A 22,980-nucleotide genomic window follows, 5' to 3' on the forward strand; every position below is an offset into this window, starting at 1 on the left:
AGATGGGTCTCAGAGCTAGTATTATCAGCCTTGCTCTCGTGGTGCTAGCAAGCACAACTTGTGCTGCCCTTGGTCAAAAAACCAATCCGGCAGTTGATCTGGGCTACGCGACATACCAAGGCTCCTACGACCCTCTATATGACTTACACATTTTTAAAGGGTGAGTTGCTGGTTGCCTCGTGCGGACGCCCATTATCCATGCCTTGAAAAGACATTTACTCACTACTACCCAGTATCCGATATGCTGCCCCTCCAGTTGGATATCTGAGATGGCAAGCACCACAGGCTCCTTCTGTAAATAGGGCTCGTATTATATCTGCGACTGAACAGCCGCCAATTTGCCCTCAGTCTGGCGGTGCAAAGCTTCCAACAGAATATGGATTCAACTCCGCTCTCGGCGATGAGGACTGTCTGTTTCTTAACGTGTATGCTCCGTCGCATGCAAGAGATCTCCCAGTTCTACTCTGGATCCGTAAGATTTACCCTATTCCTGATTATATCAAATTAAAGTTTTGATATTGTTGCTAAGTATGTCCTTAGATGGTGGTGGATATGGACTTTACGGGGCAGAATACGACCCAAGTGATTGGATAAAGACCAACGACAATGGCTTTATTGCAGTTATGATCCAGTACAGACTAGGTGCATTTGGCTTCTTATCTTCCGAAGATGTATACAAAAAAGGTAAAACCAACGCCGGTCTGTTAGACATGCGTTTTGCTCTTGAGTGGGTACAAAATCATATCTCGAATTTCGGTGGTGATCCTTCTCGCGTGACTATTGGGGGTGAATCCTCTGGTGCTGGTGCGGCAATGCTGCAGTCCATGGCTTATGGCGGCCGAGAAGACCATCTTTTCAATAATGTAAGCAGTTCCTCTCGCCACAGATCTTCTCAAGGCTTGTTTTTTTTCTGAATCAGTCTAGATTATTGCCGCAAGCCCATATACGCCGACACAGTATAGGTGCAATGATGAAGTGCCAACTGGCCATTATCATGAGTTTGCGAGGCATGCAGGGTGTTACCATGATGGAGATTCCAATCATTCAAGTATCTTTGACTGTCTTGTCAAGGCGGACACTATCACGCTTCAACATGCCAGTGGAAACGTTTCAACTTCTGGTGCATGGGGCACATTTGCCTTTCTACCCGTCATTGATGGAGACTTCATCCGGGATCTACCATCGAAGCAGTTGCTAGAGAAGAAAGTGAGCGGAAAACGGGTTTTATCAGGTGTAAGTCCGACTCAATTCACAGTTGCTATGCAGAGGACTTCGTGAAATTGATTATACTTGTTCATCTATGCAGAGCAACGCCAATGATGGTGTCCCGCTAAGTCCACCATACATCAAAAGTGCAGAGGACTTTTTGGCATACATCAAATCTTCATTCCCTCTTTTCACAGAGGTCGACTTCAACCACCTTCTTAGTATTTATGGCTTCAACTCCTCTTCTCCCACCAGCAATAAGCTCCTCTATGATACCCTCGGTGATAGAGGCCTAACCGCCAACAATCAATCCGAGTTCTCAAATGGGCTTCAGCAGACGGTATTCAACATCTTCGCTGAAACAGCCTTCGACTGCCCATCATACTGGCTCGCCGATGCATTCTCAGCGAATGAAACCACAAGCTGGAAATATCAATACTCCGTCACTCCCGCCTACCACGGTGCAGACCTGACAGCTTATTTTTCTGTTGGGGCAACGACACCCACTCGCAGTCTCATGTACGCTGTTCAAAAGATTTGGGGATCATTTATTATACACGATTCACCTATTATTTCCGTTTATGATGCCAGGGGTGGAGTTTACAACGCCACTGTCCCCGAAGGTGCAGATGGTGATATCTCGTGGCCGGCGTGGTGCGAGTCTAAGCCGGTGTTGATGAACCTGAATACAACTGGTGGCACTCTGCGTTATCATAGGGTGACTGATCACCTTGCGTTCTGGATTCGTGAAGGGCGTGATATCTCGAATGAATTTAGCCTAGCAAATGCAAGCAGCTGGGAGGGTGGTCGTGGGGAACGCTGTCAGTTTTGGCGAGAGGTTGGTCCACGAGTACCCCAGTAGGTAACTAGGTAGAGGAACCCTCCTCAATGTCTTGCTAGGTAGGATTGAACATAAATTTGCATATGTCGAAGGCGGGATCTTCGTAGTATCGTTTTGAAGTCATAGATCGAACATACCTCCCGAGGTCAGGGCTATAACTAACCCTATACCTGTTCATCTATACGTGTGGTTTACACCCAGCTTGGATCCTATTTTGCGAGAGAATAAATATAAAATGGTTGAAATTGAACAAGTTTTAGCTCAAACCCCCCAACGCCATGTATATGTACAAAACACAAATGCAATTACAAGTCCGTACTCAAGACTGCATCTGGTTGTCGGCGTTGAACTCGTTTCGAGATTGAGTAAATTTCTCGGTGACAACATCGCATAGGTCCATCATATCGGTAAGTCCTTTATCTAAAGCTTCCAGGGCGGTAGTCTCGTCTTTAAAAAAGGAATATCAGCTTTAACTGGTTCTGGGTCTAATATTCCTGGTATACTGCTGAACTCACCGGTTGTCTGAATTCGCAAATGCATTTTGGCTTCGGAAGGATGGGGGATTGTATATCCACAAAATTCGACGAGGGGACTAACAGAGGTTAATCACAAGTAAACTAGCGGGCCACAAAAGTACGCAGGGCATAGCTCACTTCTTCATAATTGCATAGCGCAGCACGTTTCCCATAGTGTGACCCTCGTTGGCGAATTGGAACGAAGCGGCTGTATCTGAAGCACCAGGAAGCTAGAGAGATCAGATTTTAGTATTATGTTGCAGTTGTGGGCATACAACAATTGTCACGTACTACAACGATGCGCTTCTCGTTCAATAGGAGATGAGGGTCAGTGGGCTCCACACCCTCTGGGACATCAACGTCCATCATGGACTGATCCTCAGAATGGACCGAGGCAGGCATTGTTTAATCTGCTGTATGGGATTGGAGATTGGAAATTTGCGAGTCGCAAAGGAGCAAGATGGTAGGTATGTTTTGATTGAGTAAAGTCGAAGTGGCGCAAATTTTATTGCAGGTCGGAGCTTGAAATTGAAAGAATGAAGTGAATTGAGAATGACCGCTTTTTTTCTTGATCGCAAGAAAAAAAAGTGGGGTATCGATAGTTTCACCGCCTCCGTAGCCTTCACCGCCTTAGGATTGAAGTATAGCTTGAGCTAATCTCAACCCCATCTTCCGATGATTCATCTATTTTAATGAAGCTTTAAATTGAGCTACAGCTTTGAATGGCCATATAAAATGTGACATGGCTATAGCTGGTCTGAAGTACCACGCATCCAACAAGGTCAAATACATACAAAGGTCAAATAGCCTAAGCTCACTTAAACAGGCTTGGTTATTGATTCAACATTCAACATTCAAATTTCAGTTGTTACCTAGGTACATTTCAATGATAATTGAATGATTTGATCCAGACTGCAGTCTTGAGCATGGATTGGTAGTTGCATTTATGTTTTGTACTGCCAGTTTGAGTTTCTTGCCCACGATTACTGTGAGATACTGGATAGAACCTTGGAAGGGCATTTGATCAAGAAACTCGATTCGAGCACATCGATAAGGTTGAAGTCATCTAGAACGTCAAAAAGCGCGCACCAAGCACCCGGTGTACACAAAAATGGTCGACATATTTAAAACAAAAATTTCACAATTTACACTTCAGCCTTCAGGAGCAACCAGGAACGCCAAAGCTACCTAGGTACGAGGCTCAGGTTGCCTACAAAACATTCGAAAACAAGCTAGACTTCCTTGAGCAGGACTCCAAGTCTATGACAACAACAACCTACAATCAAACTCTCCATTCGACTCTAGTCATTCAAGGAGAATGTTCTCGATGCTGGTCTAGCAGCCGAAGAGCTGTATGTCTGGCATCACCTTCGAAACATCCAGACGCCATCATCTCCCGAGAACGGCCTAGCACAGTGCGAAATCTGTGACACCAATGGGAGAGCATATAGTAGTATACGAGTGGTGCTTTACGGCAGCCAAGCTCATTTGCATCTACCTAAGTACAATCAACTCAAATCGACCGAAGGTGTCTAATTCGTCACGCTATAAAGTGAAGGATGGTCTGCACACCTACTCACCAGGAGTTCATCTCTCTGAAAATCAAGCGTCTCCAGCCTGAAAAGCTAAAGTCTCCATGAAGCTTTATATCCAATCAATTTGAAGCCAATCAACATACAAATATCAGAAATTACGATTCATATCTACACGACACCCGTACGATCAAAGTGAAAAATGCCCAAGGCAGGTTGTTCTGGATAAGGGAAAGCTATGATAATACGATAATAAAAATGAAAACAGTGCCCTTCCGCACTTCGAAAACCTCTCACCAACATCTGAAACTTGCTCTGGTGAAAGGCATGTCTACAAGGCCAAGGAGTAAAATGGGTTTTTGCGTTGTGAGTAGGCAAAGCTTACAAGGAAAGCCTAGTCTCTGATTAGCCATACCAGAGCTGGAATCACAATGTTAAGTGTTTCTGTCGGTAATTTGACAATGTTGAGATGCGTATTCGACATAAGAGAATGTTTGAAACTGGGCGAGAAAGAAACCAAGTAGAATCAACTGATGAAGACTTTCAGATTAAAACTCTTCTGATTGAGTAGTCTACTAAGTAAATCGGTATTGCCAATCCTTTATGCTACTAAATCGTGGACCCATGGTATAAAAGTGAGGCCACAGATTAATAGGAAGCTGACAAAGTACTATGAAATATCTAGCAAGCCATTGGGGCAAAGAAAGTAACTAGAATAACCAAACTGCTCAGGTAGTACTCAGAGCCTGAGTAGAGTGACTCTTTTCAGGCTCCAGTTCTCTGTTCAGGCTGCTCACTTTTCCACTTCCGATTCAAATCCCCCTCCTTATAAATACCGAGTTACCATTCCCTTACAAGATTCTAACTTCCCTTCTCCATCCACCTCATTTTTAAGCACTATGGCTAAAAATGCTCAACCCGATCATTCTCGCCCTAATTCAGCCTCTGCTGTTGAACTCGATGAATCCCTCCCTCTCCAACCTGATACGGACAAAACACCTGATGAAGAGTGCCTGAGTGAGGGCCCTGAAGAACTCTTGGCCAAGCTCAATATCATTGTGAATACCTTCCAGGACATTAAGGACGGCATGATGAACAATGTCGAGGAGACAATCACGACCCTTGCAGTTGAGTTTTGTCGACTCCGTCGCAAACTTAAGACCCTCGAGGCCGAAGATGCGCAACGTCGAGCATACGAAATGTGGGTACACCAACGGGAAGAGGCACTGATCTACGAAATTGAAGAGATGATGAGAGTCTGGGCCAAGGTTGTGCAATGGCTAGACGAGACCTTTTCTGGTCCCGATTCTAGTGAGAACGTCCCTTTGATCTCTTAAATTCTTGACTCCGGAACAAAGTTTCATTTCTAATGACCACGAACCACGAATACATCCTTATCGAGAGTCCAGCGGGAATCGTCTTTTACTTTCATCTCTAACTTGCAACTGTCGTGTCGACACTGGAAGAAACTCACTTTAAATCGCTTGGTTTACTACCAAATGGCATTAGGATGGTAACAAGAGTTTGGACTTTAGGAAAGGAGATAAGAAGACTCTAACTCATATTCTCACTGATTACTTACAGTAGAACATCTAGTAAGTAACCCACGTAGTTTAACTGCTGAGACGGTAGACCCAGTTCTGAATACTAATTACTGACAGTGGCTTCATTTATTTCTGAGTCTCTCACGCATTTCCATTGTATCTTAAAGTCTTCCACTACAAATACTGCACTACCACAACCTTTCAACTTCTCTTTTCATCCAGGATTCGCACGCTCGCTCATATGATGCCGCACCTCATCCAGCCAGTTATGAGAGGAGCAGTTTATAGAGACAACCCAAGTGATAGAACCCGGAAATTCTCGCAGTGAAGCTCAAAGTCTTCTTGAACTAATTTCTAACAGCAAAGGAGGATGACCCTAGCACCTTCACCCCCGAATCAAGCTCTTGGAAGTGATAGTTCTCCATTGACAGCTTGATCAATGTTATATGTCAAACACCTCTACCAGTGCCTTGCACAGGTGCTAAGACGGTATGGCATTTGATCAAGTGCAATTTCTCATCATACTACCTGGAAGGAGGAACGGAGGGTTCGAACCCCTTACAAATGATGATCTCACAAGCTGGGCGACCTTAGCCTCCTATCTAAACTAACTACCAAGGATTACAAGGACGGAAATCAGAGGTTGGCTGGGCTTGAGCTTGTCATGTATGATGCCCGGTGTCAGTCATGGTTTTGCCAAAGATTATCAAAGAAAAAGGAATAAAAGCATATTACTATATTCAGTATTGAGTGAGACTTCAATATTGCAATTCTGTGTCTGTTGCCGACACCGAGGGTGAAACTAGAATATGGGTATCAATACATTGAATATCGTGTTGTACATGGTCTCGTCAATAGAAAATACAATCCAGACTTGATGTCCCTTCCAAGCTCTTACTTTCCCAGTCCTTCTTGTTGCACAATATCTGATGTGTTGACTAAAGATGCATGCAGCCCGAAGTTTTTTTCGCCATTTTCTTGTTATTCATCTCGTTGCCGCTTCTTGAATCCCAGTCCTTCTTCGACGCGATCTAAGAGAGAGTTCGCAGATGCAACCGAATCGGCAACTGATAGCGGGGGATCTTGAGTGGTGCTAGTAGCTTCGGCCAAGGCGTCAGCAGCATCTTTAGTCTCCCTTCTTCCTTTCTTGCGAAGATTTTTGGATTCTCTAGCAGCAGATTTAGTAACATCTGTAGCGTCTGCTCTTTTTTGAACTGCTTGAGCTCTTTGTCTTGCGATGAAATCCGATTCTTCATCATCCACTATAGCACCCACCGCCCACTTATGCAAAACTTTGCTAACGTCGTCATGACGGGAGAGATAGTCGAGAGAATGGAAGACATTATCAAAGACACCGGGCTTGTCAGCATGTAAAGAAGTAAATTCGGGGATTTCGAAAATATTGTACGGTTGAGCACACCCCTTGATCGTGCTGTCGTCAATCAAGACTGTATTGGACTGATCCCAGCGGCTTACAACTTTGCCATTCTCTGTTTTAGAATTAGGGTGGAAAGCTTGGATGGTTTTATCGCTCCATACAACTTCAAGTCTCTTGTAGACCTGCGCATTGGATTGATACTCCAATTTGCTTAGACCAAGCGTATCACGGCCCCATGCTGCAATGATCCCTGCTCTGTTCTTTTCAGAGATTAGGTTGAGTGCTCTGTACATGATTTGAGGTGTGGCACTTGTCCAGATCATCACATAATATTTGCGGGTCAATTTTTGCAAGAACTTTGTAAGCCCTTCACGCATGATGAATCCTCCTTTTTTTGTTTTCTTGCCAAGAGTACCGTTCATATCGAGGATTACCAACAACGGCTGTGGATCACATTTACTCGCAACTGAAGTTGCTCGGGCCAGGTATTTCGCAGTGGGCTTTGGTGCTGCTTTGAAAATCACTTTTTCTTGGTCTCTCTGTGGGCTGCTTATCAATTGGTCCATCTGCAGTGAAGGCAGTGAAGGCAGTGAGTTGACTGGGAAAGGTCCAAATGACGGCACTGGCATCTGCGGAAACATTTGTCCTGTTGCAAAGTTCGAATTGGCTGGAAGGTGGTGTGTAAGGAGGGTATTGCAATTCAAAGGAGCCAATTGGTAGTCGTTGAAAGCTGCGGTGGGTATGCCATATGAGCGGGGAGGGATTGAGTGGGAAGTATTAACCGTAGAGCCCGGTTGTAGATCGTGGGTAGGCGCCTTGGCCTTGTTCCTTTTTTCTAGTATAGATTAGCTGCTGTTGACTAACACATAAATTGACCAATCTACCAGAGGTCATAATATTGGCTGCAAGTCTGGTTTGTTTAGAAGCAGGAGTTGAAGAAGACCCCCGATCATCCTCCCCATCATCCGCCCATATCGACGTTTCGGTGGATCTGGCATACGGCAATCCTCCCTCTTCACGCTGAAGGTGTTTACGGTGGGAATCCTCACTTTTACGAGTGTGGCCGGCGAGATGCGGGCGACCTTGCGAAGGAGGGGCATTGCTTTGCGCAACCCCCTCCTTTGTTGATTTCCTCGTTCGAGGAGACAGCGTGACAAATGTCGATGGTGTGTTCGGTTTGGTTTTATGATAAAAGGTGAGAAGGCGTGAAGGACCTAGTTCCTGATTTTGATTGAAAATGCGACTGACAGAACGCGTGAATGAGAACCAGGGAGGTGAAGGAAATCTGGAAGGATACATTGTTTTAGATGTGGGAATTGTGCTTTGGCAAAAAAGATCTAATCACTTATCTTTTTCACCGCCTGTGGCAGTATCTTTTTTTTCCTTACCGCCGACTTGATCAGCTTCGTTTGGCACTGCATCGTGACTTCATCCAACACAATGGCTATTTCAGATATGTTGAACCGCCGTGTGCGGGCTCAACCAGATCAACAGGAAGATATCTACTCAGAGGAATCCAACGCCGAGGAAGTCTCTTCAGACGAGAACGAGGAAGAAGGCGATTCAGACGAAGATGTACAGCATAATATTCTATATATCTATTTACTCATTTTCTAACAGCATTCTAGATGAGCGACTCCGATGAAAAAGAAGATGATGAGGAATTGGAAGACGAAGAAACCCAATCTTCGAACTCAGAAGGCGACGACGACATTCAAGCCTCGCTAAGCAACATTTCCTTCGGAGCCCTGGCCAAAGCCCAAGCATCAATGGGACCCAAAAAGCGCAAAGGAAAAGCAAGCGAAGAATCAGAGACCGCATCGCCCTTAGACGACATCCGCGAAAAGATTCGCGAAGCCCGCGAACAGAAGCGCGAGGCAGCGACCAAACTAGCCGGGTCGAAATCCCAACAGGCTAAAGAGAAAAAGGAGAAAGCCCGCGCATCCAAGCACGCGCCAATGGTGCAGTCTTCCAAGTACGCTGTCACACGTAAACGGCAGGTAGTTGAACCTCCCAACGTTGCCAAAGCGCGCGACCCTCGCTTCGATGCCGCTGTTATGGGATATAGTGGTGCAGGACGACACAATCAAGCCACTAGCAACGCTTATGCTTTCCTCGATGACTACCGGGAGTCGGAACTAAAGGATTTGAAGACTCAGATGTCTAGGACGAAGAATGAGGCGCAGAAGGAAGCTTTGAAGCGACAGATTCGGTCTGCGACTGATCGGATGAAAACGCGGGCAAATGAGAAGCGTGAACGGGAAGTCGTTTCTGAGCATAACAAGCGCGAGAAGGAGTTGATCCGTGAGGGCAAGAAGAGCACGCCGTACTATTTGAAGCAGTCTGATCTCAAAAAGAAGGTTATGGAGAAGAAGTACTCCGAGATGAAATCGAAGGATCGGTCCAAGGCTTTGGAGCGTCGTCGAAAGAAGATGGCTTCCAAGGAGCGCAAGGAAATGCCATGGGAGCGACGGGGCGCTGGTGGCAACGACGCACCGCCGAATCGTGGGGAACGATGGGGAAATGGCGGCGATGATGCACCTCCTAAGAGGAGACGTTTCAATTCAGATTAAAAAGCTACGGAATATGGAGTGGAATGAGTGACGCTGAATACCAAAATTAGATTTCTGGAGATCAGAATGGTATGACCGAATAAGTCTGGCTACGTTGAAATACAAGAATTGAAAAAGTAACAGGTGGTTCACAAATGCAAAGTCCCAAAGTAACATCTAGAAAGAAAGGTATATGGTGAAAATGACCCAACCATGAACGCCGCAAGATATGAATATGCAATATTTCCCAATGTGCAGGTTTTTCCGAGTCTCAGGCTCAACACTGTCGTATTGTCGTACCAGTCAGGAAAGATATGAGAGGATATATAAACATCAATGTCATATACGAAAGGGGGAGAACTTGTGACTTGATCAGTGGAGAGCAGCCAGTAAAGTTAGAGAGTAATGTAATTTTATGAGGAAGGATTATCCAGTTCTCAGAAGTGAATAGATATCTCAGGGAGAAGTAGGATTGAGCAATGAATTCACTGCACGAAGTCGTCGGTAGTTTAGCTGGTCCTTTATTGGATTAATTGTGGAATAGATCCCAAGCTCGTGCGCAGAGGCCGAGGAACTCTTCCTTCTTCCGCCGCTGTGTTTCTGGAGAGTCCCTGCCTGCGCCGAATGGACCATGGCTGGCTGCAGCGGGATTTGGACGGTAATGATCTGGCCCATAACCGAGAGGTGGGGTCCCGTTATCATGTTCATACTCGCTGCGAGGGCGACGACGAGCGGTAGTATCTGCGTTCTGGAGAATTACAGCTGGAGGCGCACCCAGCGCACCCGGCACAATTCCTTCGTGTGCCAAAGACGCGGTCTTTGGGACAGTATGAATGACATGTGGAGATGGCGGGGTTGGTGGTTGGTGACCTCCATAATGCACCATTCGGGGAAGCAGCTCTTCCCGTCCGCCGGACAGCTCCTGTACAGCTTCCTCCGCAGATCGGTACTCACGGGCCCGACTGGGAGTTAGAGACATGCTGCCCGGTAGACCTGGAGAGGGCATCGGTGCGAGGTTAGACTGCGAGGAGTTGCTACTCGATGCAGTCGGATAGAGGCCAGGGCGCGCATCGCGATCCCGACCCAACGCATCAGAACCAAATACATCGGACAGGGGAGGAAGGCGATTATTTGTCTGAGTAGCTGGAATATGGTGCATGTGAGAGGTTGAGCCGAGAGTCGGGCTCTGATTGGCAACATGCCGAGTCAATGGCTGTGGCTGATATCGTCCACCACTGAAGGTCTGATGGAGTGGAGCTGATTGAATAACGCGCTCGTTGGCGAATTGCGACGCGGATGGTGGGACGATCGAGAGACCTGGCGGAGGCCTTCGCTTGGAGCTACTCTTCGGCATACCCATAAAACCGACCTCGGATGGTTTGATGCCATCAGGACCGTCATCCTTGGCCGATTTCTGTAGTCGCGCCTCGATTATTGATCGCTGTTGATCCCTCACGGAGAGACTGCGCTGGATTTGTTGTCTCATCGTGGGGTTGTGAGTCTGGAAACCGGGCGATAAACACGCCAGGCCTACTTCCTGCATACTCGCCGTCATGGGTCCTCCCGGCGGACGGACCTGCAAGCCGCTCGACGAGGGAAGGCTCGTTGACAGATCCAATCTCCGAGGTCGCGGGCGACTCTGCATGCGGGGTGACGAGGCCGGTTCCTTTTTCACGGTAATCTTGGGACCAGCGCTACCTTGTGATCTAAGAGAAAAACAGGTCAGACATGGTCGCATCGACTCTGTCGCCTCTGGTGTACTTACGGTGATGACGGATCTTTGTTCTCTGGAGAGGCTTTGGCAACTGATCTATCTCGAGAGGTCGCCATCCGGGGTGGAGATGAATTTGCCGGACCTGGAGGGGCCAAGGTCTGGCAGTTTTTCGGACTGGGATCGCGGGTGGTATGTGGCGATGACAACGCCGCTGGTGTCGCGGATGCAACAGCCGTCGACATGTTGTGGGAGACCGAGTATCACGAATTTATATTATAATAAAAAAAATAAAAAAAATAAGATGTCTGTTGGAAGTACTTTGCTGCACGGGATCGGCGTCAAAAGAACCCCGGATGTTGGTAAATTTAAAGCATCAAGAGAGTTAAAGTATATGGGATACGAATCTGGGAATTCTGTGGTATGAAAATGTCCAAGATAGCAACAAAGAAAGTCGAAAGTCAAAGGTCAAAAGAGAGAGTGGGATGGCGGTTAGTCGGTAGAATTAAGAAAGGTCCGAGAGAAAATGGACTAAAGAAGCTCAAGACTAAAAAGGGGGGTTGTGGAAGATGAGGGTCTGGACCCAGAAGGGGGAAGAGGGGATGTTTTTTTTTTCTAGGGGTTTGTACTCGGTACTTGGTCTGTAGTGGTGGATACACTGTAAATCGAAGTATCGGATACCTATCCAACAGAAACTAGTTCTTACAAGGTGGAGCGACTCAAACACATCCTGCACCGAACGTATCAGGATTGTCATTCTGAGACAAGACGTGTTTCTAACTTCTTAACCCGTGTTTATGTGTTGGTTTGGTCTGTGTCATATGGCTGTACTCAGGTCTACTTTTTGGGTATTTATCCTGGACATCATGACTCGTCACATCTCCTGAAACACATTTATACTTCAGACTCTGTCTTATTGATATTCTCTCTGTTTTCTCTTTACTCTTTTCTCTACAAGGTATCCTCCATTCCTTCTAGCCTCGGCCCCCAACATCAGACTATTCTTGGTATAGGTATAGCCTGGTTCCCTAATCACACCATGTCACATTGATGGCGCTTAGAGCGACAAGGAAGAGAAGAGGGGCCAAGTCTGTACTTCATATCCTATTTAATCTAATCTCAGGATCTTTGGGGCCTAAAGAGGGGCTCTTTCACCCCTGAGATATCCACAGTTATGGATAAAGTAAAGAGGACTCAAAAAGTGGATCTTATAGCCTGACTTCACTTTTATACCAATTTCAAAGTTGTATATTCACTGATTCATAAATATGAATGATTTGTACATGGAAATTTCAGAAGGGTGGAATAATAAGTATACCTAGGTACCTAGGTACTGGATTTCCTATGCTAATCCTTTGATTCAACCTCGGCGCACCCTATAGAAATGGTATATTACCGGTCGTGATCTACCTAGATACCTAGGCAATCGCTTATAAGCTAGCATCTGTCTATATCTAACCTTAGTAGAGCTTACATAGGTACTAAATACGCTAACCAAAGTGTGAGCGAAGGCGGCGACCAGTATAAGAAGAGCTAGGAAGGGGAACGCCAAGAACTAGGAGGAGAGGCAATGGGTTAGTGCTAGCGCTTTGGTAGCAACGGTCTGCTTCGATGGCTGTTTAATTGTAGCTTTAATGCCCTAGATATCCCTATTTAGTGTGCCTAGTTCGTCTTACTAGCAATTTAGGTTATGGGAAGTTCTTAGTGAGCTCCTCTACGCTTCTGAGGAAGCTTGTCACAGTGGGATTGGAAGCCTGTCTAGTTGCCGCAGGTTCCCCACAATGAACCACCATTCATCATTCATCCAGCATGGCCCAGCCTAGACCATTTCCTAACGCCCTGTGGCCGCGGGTCTGCACAAGTCACGGCAACAAATGTCAACCTCACCGCCCTGACGGATCGAGTCGTCACCGGATTCGCAGCCATTGAGCCTTGATCAACTGCCAAGTGAGTGAGACTCTAGAGCTATATAGCATCAACCTCTAACACTAACTACAATAGAAATTACAATGATTTGGCCAAAATCAACAACAATCCGGCGCTGACACCCGAGTTCCTGTTATTATCCCTGCGACGCCGCCTGATCCTGGTGTCCAGTAAAGATCTGTCGAGCCAGAAAGACACCATCGCCAGTCGTTTATGAGCTGATTGAGGCTCCTGGAAACCCTAACATCAAATACCTCGAAAAGGGCTTTTGTCAACTCTAACTTATTTGCAAGGATCGGTGCACGCCATCCAAATTCATTCCGAGATCGAATAGTAGTGTTGTTATAATCTTCCCATCTGGGCAATAGCTGCCCGTGCTATAACCTGATCACGCAGGCATTGGGATACATGGGCATATCCGTTGTTGTTCTGGCAGTCGTGATATCTTTGCCGCATAAAATACACGCATTTGAGTCATCAATATACCGCCAATGGTGGGAGCTATCACTAGCCCTTGTCGAGTATGACATCGTGTTAGACTTTTGGTCTAGAAGGTGGACGTAGTCAGCATCAAGAAACGGCACTAGATGTCCAGATAAGCACTTTTGGCTTTCGACTTCACTGCTTTATAGCCTTGAAAGTTCGTTTAATCCGTATTTAGTCTATCCACCAAGCACGTGGAAATGAATGATTCCCATGATGAATTGTTTAGCGTGAGTTAGTAACCAGGTGATCTTTGTATTTGAATGGGATACGCTGATCAGCTATTTACTAGTAATGTTGGTGATCATTCGAGAGAAATTTCCTGAATGCTAGTCACTCTGATGTTCCAGAGGGAGCATTAGGGCTGACTGAAACCTAAGCTAGGTCTATCTCTCTTCGGTAAGATGAATGAATTGGAAGAAGTTCTAGCTTTCTGTCTTGTTTGCGCTTTTATAGGCCCCCAGACGTCTGATCCAATGATATGCTCGTCGATGGGGATGGGTGGTCCGATCCATTCAAAAGTTGGCCAGTCTTAATATTTTTTCAACAATGCAAATTTCGTTGATCACAGTCTTGCAACTTTTCGTGTAAGCCTTTTCGCTGAATTGCTGTGGAGTCTGGCCAGGTGAGGGGGCGAAATGCTTCCCAGTTTCAAGATGGGAAGTACTCTCGAGATGGTCCACATGGAGATCCTCAATAAGTCCATAGCTCAGGTCTATTGGTCTTTATCATTAGTAGAGCGGCGAGTCCGCCTCTTGCAGCCGTCTATGGAGACCGTCTTGAGTGCATTATCTCGGCCCTCGGAGTTGGAAAATGTTTGGAGATGGCCGGGACGTGTATCATCGACAGCCATGCCATTATACGCATTAGCTCCAGAGGATACTGGTACCAATTCCTGGTGCAGAGCTAAATCTCACGTGGGGTTGGTATACTTTTAGGTTAGTGATTAGCATGAGCGAGCATTGTCCTGCATAGAGAACTGGTGAATTTACGTATGTGGATAGAGTAACCATAGCATTCTGACGTTTGGAGTCCTGCAGCTCCTCCTTCAATAAGGCATTGATTTGGATCAGATTGGCCTTTTTCCCTTTGTCCGATACAGCAGATGGGTTTTTGGAACATACGTGATGATTCCTTCATTTTTTTCGAATTTTCCACTCGTTGGATTCCTCCCGGACATGCAGCTTCAACCACGGTGGAGCCTGGTCAGATATGGCAACGGATTTAGGCGATATCCGATGCTCGGTGGGTGAAACTAATACAGAGGAAAGATGATTGTATCGTTTTCGGGATCGAGATCACACCCTACCACGAGGGTAATGCAACGACCGGCTATTTCAATAAGTTATATATAACCTTGGAAAGCCTTCGGAGCCCGGCTCCTCTGCCCTCGACATTCACGAACAGATTAGCCAACTTTCCAAGGCTGGACGTCAAAGGAGATGAGCGAGTGGCGTGGATCTTCCAATTTCCAAGGTTGGAAAGGATAGTCCTGAAGCCAGACCAAGAAATGGAGGGAATGAAGGTGGAAGAATACATAAGAAGTGAATGTTGCGGGATTCTAGTTTATAGTAGTGAGTAACTAGGTGGATGCCTAGGAACCCGAATGAACATTAGAGAGTGAAGGTGAAAGTGAAGGGTGAGTGAAAGTCCACGAGTAATAAGATAACTAGGTAAGAGTCAGACAATGAGAACATGCTCGGCATGCACCTACTACCTGTTAAAGCCTAAAATATTGGATAGAAATTACAAAGTAGAAATTGATCCACAAACTCATCAGGAGGATAGTCCCGAATCCTTCATTTCATTGCTAGAAGAAACTAGCAGCGACCAGCCATCCAGGTGCTCAACACACCAGAATAACCGAGTCGATCATCTCGCATCATCACAACATATCATGAACATGAACCGCATCAGCGCGTTATTGTAAGAAAAAGGGAAGGGCATTTTGACTCTCGCGGCGAGAAATCAAATCAAACGCGAGAGCTAATAGGGGAAAAGGGCAGGGGATAAGCGGATAGATGGGCAGTAATTCTATTTATGGAGGCCCAACTAGAGCTCGCTCTTATGGGGGTATTTCGGTTGGTAGGGGGATTAAAGGGAGCGACACGCTTATTTGAAGACATGGCCGTCAGCGAAGAGGAGCTCCTTGCCGTCAACGATGGCAGGAACATCCCAGGCCCACATGTCATCGACGTACTTGCGGTCAGACTCGGAGGTGTGGTCGAGCTTGGTGAATTCGTAGCTCTCCCAGTCGGGAGCGACATCGAAGGCAGGCTTGAACTCCTGGCCGCGGACCAAGAAGACACCCTTGATGACACAGGCGTAGTTGGCACCATAGACAGCCTGGGCACCGAAGAGGAACTTGCGGGAAGCCTCAAGACGGGCGTGGAAACCACCGATCAGGTTGGTGGCCATGAAGGTGAGCTTGAGCTCCTCGTTGTACTTGTAGTCAACCTTCCAGAGGGAGTACTCCTCGGCGTTGAAGTTCTTCCAGAACCAGGGGAGGGCAACGGGACGGGTGTCCTCGTTGGAGTACTGGCGCTTCCACTCATCGATGACAAGGGTAGGCTTGCCAAGAGCCTCAAGAGGGTGCTTGGCCTTCTTCTCAGGGGCGGGCTCGTCCTCCTCAGTGGCGGGGGTGAACTTGGGGGCGGGCTTAGCCTCCTTCTCCTTCTTGGGGGGAGTGTACTTGACAGCCTCCTCGGTCAGGACGACGTTGGGGAGGACGGCCTTGAAGGACTCCTGGTTAACAATGGTGTTGAACCAGCGAGCGACAGCGGGGTGGGCGTCGCGGAAGGACTTGTCCAGGACGGTGCCAAAGGCGCGGACAACGAGGGCGGCGGAGAAGAGATCAGCCAGGGTGATGCGCTCACCGACGAGGTAGGTGTTCTCGGTCAGGCGGGTCTCCCAGACAGCGACGGTCTTCAGGGCATTCTTCTGAGCCTCATCGACGACCTTCTTGTTGTAGCCGTCGAGGCCAAGGAGGGGGCGGTACCAGGCAGAAAGGCGGGGGAGGACCTCAGAGTTGGCAAAGGACAACCAAGAGACGATGGAAGCGTAGTCCTGCTTGGTCTTTCCAAGGAGGGTAGTCTTCTCGTTCTGGGAGGTGACTAATAGCGAAAATATTAGTTTTTTGTTAAGAAGTTCAGTGTAATAATTCAAGATGATTCGTCAATGGAACAAGGAGGGGGGTGGAAAGCTACAGAAGCTCCCATCCCGATATTTTTTTTTCTCCCGAAGCGGGGTACTAGAAAATTTCTCCTTGGTTTTCAGAAGTTAAAGATCTCAACAGGTAAATGTACTTTTTAAAAAGATACCTTTCTGACAGGGATAACAATACTTTCATCATAAGAAAGAAGGGGGAAAAAAAAAAAAAAAAAAAACCATTGTTGACACATACCATAGATGGCGATGGCAATAGCCTCAGAGAGGGTGAAGCCATTGGCACCCTCAAAGGAAGGGATCTTGCCAAGGGGGTGGATCTTGCGGTACTCAGCAGTCTGGTTGAAAGCAGCGCTGCTGTTAGCCTCAGTCTTGACCAACTCGAGGTCGAGGTCGTTGTGCTTAGCAGCGACCAAGACGGCGAGGGTGCGACCGTTGGCCTAGAAGAAATGGACAATTAGAATAAGAAACATAAATCACTCCGTTGAGACGGGCGTACATACAGAGGGTTCAGGACCGTAGAGCTTTCCGAAGGCCATTGTGAATGTTATTATAGAGGGGTTATGGAAGAAAGGAAAGGAGGAAAAGGCGAGGGGCGGAAGGAAATTTTGTGCGCAAATGGCGTAGTCTCGGTGCTCGGAGGAACTAATATTGCACAGGTCACATGATCGTCGGGAAAAACAGCAAGAACAACCAACCAGTATAACCCATGGGCTAAGGTCTAATAAACACATACACTATGGCCCGACACACCCCCAATGGCATCGTACAAGCGATGAAGGCATTGAGACTACAGCCCTCGACGTCAACCCGCACAGCAATCCTCCAAAAAACCCGCTCCTACGCAACCGAGGTGGAGGTTCAACCGAAGGTGTCACCAGAGCCAAACCAACCGACAGAAGCCAAGGCCGCGCCCGAAATTAATTTCTCCAAGTTCAACAGCAGCCCAGCGCGAATTGTGCCCGCTTCTCCATCCTACTTCTCCGGAAACCCGCGATTCATCGACCACGTACTCAAGCTGGAAACGCTGCAACGCCAATATGTCTCGCTCCCGAAAGTACCGGCCGGTGAAGCTCCTCGCATGGCATGGATGAAGCTAGCGCAGTTCCGAGACTTCTTAGGCGAGCAAGTTCCCACGAAGAAATACAAGAGTCTTGTCAAGATCCTGCAGCAGTTAAACCGTATCTCACCGGATATGTTGCCCAGCCAGGTGCGAAGTGCCCTGGCAACTTTCCTGCGTCCTGGTAACCCCTACGCTGTGCAGCATGTGCCGCGTGCTGTGGATGATATGGGTCGTGCGCGCGCTAAAGGCAAGCGTAAGGAGTCGACGGCCGTGGTGCAGCTGGTCGAGGGCGAGGGCGAGGTTCTGGTCAATGGTAAATCGTTGGTTGAGGTGTTCCAGCGAGTGCATGACCGTGAAAGCGCACTCTGGGCACTGCGGTGCACCGATCGTATGGATAAGTATAATGTGTGGGTGACTGTTCGGGGCGGTGGTGTGACCGGCCAAGCCGAGGCTATCACTTTGGCGATTGCGCGGGCATTGCTTCTACATGAACCTGGCTTGAAGCCTGTTCTGCGAAAGGGTGAGCTTTTCGACTTCTTGTCTGAAGAACTATTTACTAACATCTTTGCTAGCTGGTGCTATTACTGTCGATGCTCGTCGTGTGGAGAGGAAGAAGCCAGGTCACGTCAAGGCCCGCAAGATGCCTACCTGGGTCAAGCGTTAAAACAAGGTATTGGGGGACGAGCGATGCTTTTCGATTTCTAAACTATGTATTATTTCATCCATGTCTGCTATGGTGGCTTGAGTCGCCTGTTCTGTTCTATATCCTGTACTCAAAATGCATATGGGGCTTTTTGCTGAATACACGACATTTTACGGTACATTTTGTTCTACGTGACCAGGATCAGTATGACGCCGTAATTGTCCGAACGCGACCTTCAACATTAGAAAAAGGTTTGTGCCAGCTACTCAGAGTGAGAGTGATACAGGGTCTTAGCATTGTTCCATCCCGCATCTACCTTTCGCATCCTCCAGGGCCGATGACATCAAGATTAATGAATTGTATGAAAAAAGAAAAAAAAAAAGTTACCTGTACCGATCCAATATATTGAAACATGATCATGAGTTTTCATAAAATACCCTTTCGGTATATATTGTATCCATCCATAACCCAATGCGCCGCCTTGCCATCTTTTTTCCCCCCCAGCCTGTATAAACCCAGCCCAGTCCCATCCGGCGAATAAACCGAACCCTGTAACCCAGCACAGTACTCCGACTAATATGTACAAACGTAATGAAAAACCCACCAAGGAAATAGAGTATCGTCACAACTCAACGACGGGTAGCTCAGGATTGGAGAGGTTAAACCCATGCAGTCATTATCATCAGGATAAAGGCGTCAAATGTGGCTGACGCCACGCTGGAAATTATTTGAGTCTCTAGAATTCGGGCAAAGACGGGAAAGAAGTTTGAAAATATCCGCAGATCGCGAGATGGAGAAGAGGGAGGTGGAATATGATTTGATCGATCATGATTTCGATGTCCGAAAAAATAGGTCAGACAGCAATCCGATCTGTCGGATCCGGTCTTAGCCAAGCTGCCCAGTGTGGGCGATCTGAAATATCACATTGGTGTTGATGGTTGGCGCGGCGCTAGTGCATAGTAGTCTATATTGTTGGGCACCTGTCATCCTAGCTGCCCCACAGCTGATTATCCCAGTCTTTCGACTTTCTCCCCAATCGGGCGGCAGAAGCGGATCTGAATAATGTGTTGGGCCTATATTCCTTTTTTTTTCTCCTTCTTTTCCGAGAGAAAGTTGAAACCGGTTATGATTCATCTGGTCGACGGACTTGGCTTGGTTGAAAGAATTGGTGGTAAATTCATCATCATATCAGGTTTTGGTAACGTTGCCATAGATCATCGTCAGGTACTGCTTGTACATGTAGGGATGGATTGTACCATGTGGCGGAGTTCGGGTTTTTTCTCCATCAGGTCGATGCATTGTCCCAGGACTAGAGAGAGATTTGTTAGTCAGTTTCAAGTTTTGTTCTGCTTTCCCCCGACTTAGGGCTTGCGAGAGATCAAGATCAACTTACCACAGAGAATCTCTTCTTCCCAGATCCCCATCTGATAATCCACTAGACCATGTTGCTCCAGTTGATCGCAAATCTGAATCAACTCTTTCCCAGACTGTTCCAGTCGATCTCTGGAAATCAGATTGGTCTGTGCGGGTAACTGGCCTGTGGTGATATAATCTTGGGACAACTCCTTCTGTTTCTGACACAGAGCTAACCAGCAAAGATTAAACTCGTTCCAAAACCGTAAGCGGTCAGGATAGACGAGATGGTCGTCGCGCAGAATCCCTATGTATCACAAAAGGGGGCAAGTTAGCTCTCTCTCTCCCAAATTGTCAGAGGATGCTTGCATGACGCGTGCCTGCAGAGCAGAAAATAATACATGGCAAAAAAATGACAGAAAAATGACGAAAAAGTAAAAAAAGAATGATCGAAAAAGCAGGTACATGAGAAAAGAAGGGTCCAGTCAAAGCCAGCTACGACTTTGGTACGACAGCCCTTAAACCAATCCAGCCATCAGCGAAGACGGGAAAAAGAGTCCATACTTTGTAGACCTCACACAAGGCTCCTTCCACGAAAGTATAAAAAGGGAAGGAAAAAATGCAATTCGACGATACAAAATGCCGTAGGAAGAAAATGCAGCAGAGTAAGGAAAAAAAAAAAAAAAAAAAAAAAAAAACTTACCAAGATCCCGTGCGTTTGTCACAAGCCAGTCGGAAATTTCCAACAACGATGTATTCGCTTCTATCAATCGCCCAGCTCGCGTTCGGTCAAAGGTGGTGCGTAGTCGTCGCTGATACTGAAAGTAAGAGTGCTCGATACTGGAAGAAGCAGTAGCAGTCTGATGTGATGGATCAGGATGCTGTAAAGGCGAAGGATCCAATCGAGAGGACCCGACTCCCATAGAAATAAAATCGGGCATGGTCGTGGAAAAGGATTGCGTGGTGCTTGGGCGTGCAATGGGACTTGGTTGATTATATGGTATCTGAGGATTCATATAACTCGACAGTCCTGGGACCCCCGTCCCCGATGGTTCCTCCGGAGCGAAATACTGTGGAACGGCAAATTGATTCGATAGGGCTTCAATCGCTGCAGACTGCCGCGTCGAGTACTGTGAAACAACGTCAAAGGGTCCTTGTACAGGACCCTGTTGACCAAAGCCGTACAGCATGCCAGATTCGTACTGCACAAACGACTGTGTATCCTGTTGTTGTTGCTGGTGATGCTGTGGCTGATGCTGCATGCGCTGAGAGCGATGTTGAGCTGGCTGCGCCTCCATCTGTCGTCGCAACCGTGCCGAGTACGGATCTCCCTGGAATGGGTTGTCTGTGTACGATGCATAGTCATATGAAATTTGTGGACTCCGGTCTGGAGCCTCTGATATGCCCTGATCTCCTCCACTTTCACCTCCACGTGGATGCATGGACTCGAACTCGGTTAAACGACCCGGAGCATTGCTCGATCTTCTTATAAACCGCTCATGCTGCTTTTGTTGGTCGCCATCCATTAGGATGTCCCCAGATCTGCGACAATCGAGATCGACCCAACTTTTGGGGGATAGTGGTGGACTTGCGTAGGATGCCAGAATGTCACGATGTCACGGATGTCACTGTCAGCTTGAATATGAATTCTCTAAGTTCCCGAGACTTCTTTTGCTCTGTCCTTTCTTATTCCCAACGTTAAGTAGAGGTCTTTCTTTTGTATTTGATGGTATGGATCTTTTTTTTCAGTCTCTGTCTTCTAGAAAAAGGTAGCCAGATGAAGAAGAGGTTGAAACTTGAAAGATCAATTGGGGCTTATCTTTCTCGTTTTCGTTTTTTCTGACGAGAGCTCAGCCTTGGGATGAGTGAAGAAGAAACGTAGTCACGACTTGGGTAACATGTACATGTACATGTACCGAGTGAAGTACGAGAGGGAGGGGGGAAAGAGAAAAAAGAAAAGGAAAAAAAAAAAAAAGAAAAAAAGAAAAAACGAAAAAGAAATTGACCAGTCCTGTAATTGAAAGGAAAATATAATAAAATAGGAAAAAGTGGAATAAAAAATGATGGATAAAAAAAATAAGGAAAAATAATATTATAAAACGAAGCAAAATAGAATACGAATATGGAGTAAGAAAGGGGAAAAATAAAATCGATAAAATCGACAAAAAATATATATATATATAAATAAAAGATGACGCCAGAGGTGGGAATGAGGGGCTTTTGGGGAAGGTGTCGGAAGATGAAGGAGGAGGGGTTATAGAGACGATGGGATAGATCTAGATACAGATAATAGAAAGTTTACAAGTTCTTTTGGGTAGATAGAGAAGGGGTATATGAGACTATCTACTTAGGATAGCGCTAGCTTGTCGATCGGTGTGTGTGTGATCTACGCCTAAACTCGTTTCGGGCCTGTACGTCTGCGATCGCCCGGGAACCCGGCGTGTTGGTTCATGCTGAGTTCCCGACAGCTAGGGATGAAGATAATTACAGGCAAGGGGAATAGGTAAACTAGACTAAGAAGTATCGTATCTATGTACTATGTATTGTCTATTTCGATGTGTAACTCTTACGGCTGACCATCTAATAGATCCATGAGATGAGTCGAGAATGATACAGATATCTATATCTAGTTCCATTATCCAGTATCATGGGAACACTTTGGATCTACCTCCCTAAGTATCTATAAAAAGTAAGTTTTATACGGATCTACGGAATCGAGGTAAAATAACTTAGGGTTTGTTCCGGTAGATTAACCGTCCTCAATACCCAGCCCTAACCCAGCCCCTTTAAGATCATAGGTACGCAGTACATGCACGATTTATTCTCAGGATAGAAATAAAATAATACACAAATACTTTAGTACTTCCCCACCTCCGAGACATGTTTGGGGAGATCTCCATTGTCTGCCCGATTGCCGATCTGCAGATACTTGCACTCTATTGTATATATTACGCCCCCAACTGGATCCGACGCTCTGGTTGGGATGAAGACAGGCCGAGGTGGAAGTTGATAAGTCTCCTTTCATTTCCGAGGCAACTTCTACACAAATAAGAATAGAGACCATGGCT

General features: G+C 46.6%; 10 protein-coding genes across 10 annotated transcripts; 4 read left to right on the top strand and 6 right to left on the bottom strand.

Annotated features, from left to right (window-relative positions):
* Positions 1-2: 2 nt before the first annotated feature.
* On the top strand, positions 3-2,068 carry N7495_003043 (putative carboxylesterase; the record flags this gene model as incomplete). The annotated part of the gene is made up of 5 exons (XM_057205712.1): positions 3-160; positions 234-472; positions 541-863; positions 925-1,233; positions 1,307-2,068. 5 exons carry the CDS (start codon positions 3-5, stop codon positions 2,066-2,068), a joined length of 1,791 nt encoding a protein of 596 aa, XP_057066319.1.
* Positions 2,069-2,366: 298 nt separating this feature from the next.
* On the bottom strand, positions 2,367-2,964 carry N7495_003044 (DNA-directed RNA polymerase core subunit RPC19; the record flags this gene model as incomplete). Its single annotated transcript, XM_057205713.1, has 4 exons — positions 2,367-2,494; positions 2,563-2,639; positions 2,701-2,792; positions 2,854-2,964. 4 exons carry the CDS (start codon positions 2,962-2,964, stop codon positions 2,367-2,369), a joined length of 408 nt encoding a protein of 135 aa, XP_057066320.1.
* A 2,029-nt stretch (positions 2,965-4,993) lies between these two features.
* N7495_003045 (uncharacterized protein) lies at positions 4,994-5,431 on the top strand (the record flags this gene model as incomplete). Its single annotated transcript, XM_057205714.1, has 1 exon — positions 4,994-5,431. One exon carries the CDS (start codon positions 4,994-4,996, stop codon positions 5,429-5,431), a length of 438 nt encoding a protein of 145 aa, XP_057066321.1.
* A 1,188-nt stretch (positions 5,432-6,619) lies between these two features.
* Positions 6,620-8,315, bottom strand: N7495_003046 (NIF domain protein; the record flags this gene model as incomplete). Its single annotated transcript, XM_057205715.1, has 2 exons — positions 6,620-7,844; positions 7,960-8,315. 2 exons carry the CDS (start codon positions 8,313-8,315, stop codon positions 6,620-6,622), a joined length of 1,581 nt encoding a protein of 526 aa, XP_057066322.1.
* A 141-nt stretch (positions 8,316-8,456) lies between these two features.
* rrp36 (putative pre-rRNA processing protein) lies at positions 8,457-9,589 on the top strand (the record flags this gene model as incomplete). Its single annotated transcript, XM_057205716.1, has 2 exons — positions 8,457-8,591; positions 8,645-9,589. 2 exons carry the CDS (start codon positions 8,457-8,459, stop codon positions 9,587-9,589), a joined length of 1,080 nt encoding a protein of 359 aa, XP_057066323.1.
* A 508-nt stretch (positions 9,590-10,097) lies between these two features.
* Positions 10,098-11,524, bottom strand: N7495_003048 (uncharacterized protein; the record flags this gene model as incomplete). The annotated part of the gene is made up of 2 exons (XM_057205717.1): positions 10,098-11,274; positions 11,334-11,524. 2 exons carry the CDS (start codon positions 11,522-11,524, stop codon positions 10,098-10,100), a joined length of 1,368 nt encoding a protein of 455 aa, XP_057066324.1.
* A 2,879-nt stretch (positions 11,525-14,403) lies between these two features.
* On the bottom strand, positions 14,404-14,828 carry N7495_003049 (uncharacterized protein; the record flags this gene model as incomplete). Its single annotated transcript, XM_057205718.1, has 3 exons — positions 14,404-14,583; positions 14,681-14,775; positions 14,813-14,828. 3 exons carry the CDS (start codon positions 14,826-14,828, stop codon positions 14,404-14,406), a joined length of 291 nt encoding a protein of 96 aa, XP_057066325.1.
* Positions 14,829-15,800: 972 nt separating this feature from the next.
* N7495_003050 (putative translation elongation factor eEF-1 subunit gamma) lies at positions 15,801-17,392 on the bottom strand (the record flags this gene model as incomplete). Its single annotated transcript, XM_057205719.1, has 3 exons — positions 15,801-16,801; positions 17,092-17,293; positions 17,357-17,392. The coding sequence occupies 3 exons, from the start codon at positions 17,390-17,392 to the stop codon at positions 15,801-15,803; spliced, it is 1,239 nt and encodes a 412-aa protein (XP_057066326.1).
* A 200-nt stretch (positions 17,393-17,592) lies between these two features.
* Positions 17,593-18,580, top strand: N7495_003051 (mitochondrial 37S ribosomal protein uS9m; the record flags this gene model as incomplete). The annotated part of the gene is made up of 2 exons (XM_057205720.1): positions 17,593-18,436; positions 18,489-18,580. 2 exons carry the CDS (start codon positions 17,593-17,595, stop codon positions 18,578-18,580), a joined length of 936 nt encoding a protein of 311 aa, XP_057066327.1.
* Positions 18,581-19,779: 1,199 nt separating this feature from the next.
* N7495_003052 (uncharacterized protein) lies at positions 19,780-21,438 on the bottom strand (the record flags this gene model as incomplete). The annotated part of the gene is made up of 3 exons (XM_057205721.1): positions 19,780-19,868; positions 19,953-20,219; positions 20,616-21,438. 3 exons carry the CDS (start codon positions 21,436-21,438, stop codon positions 19,780-19,782), a joined length of 1,179 nt encoding a protein of 392 aa, XP_057066328.1.
* Positions 21,439-22,980: the final 1,542 nt, after the last annotated feature.

This window comes from Penicillium taxi (assembly GCF_028828555.1).
Source record: "Penicillium taxi strain IBT 34144 chromosome Unknown utg000002l_segment0_segment0, whole genome shotgun sequence".
NCBI lineage: Eukaryota > Fungi > Ascomycota > Eurotiomycetes > Eurotiales > Aspergillaceae > Penicillium > Penicillium taxi.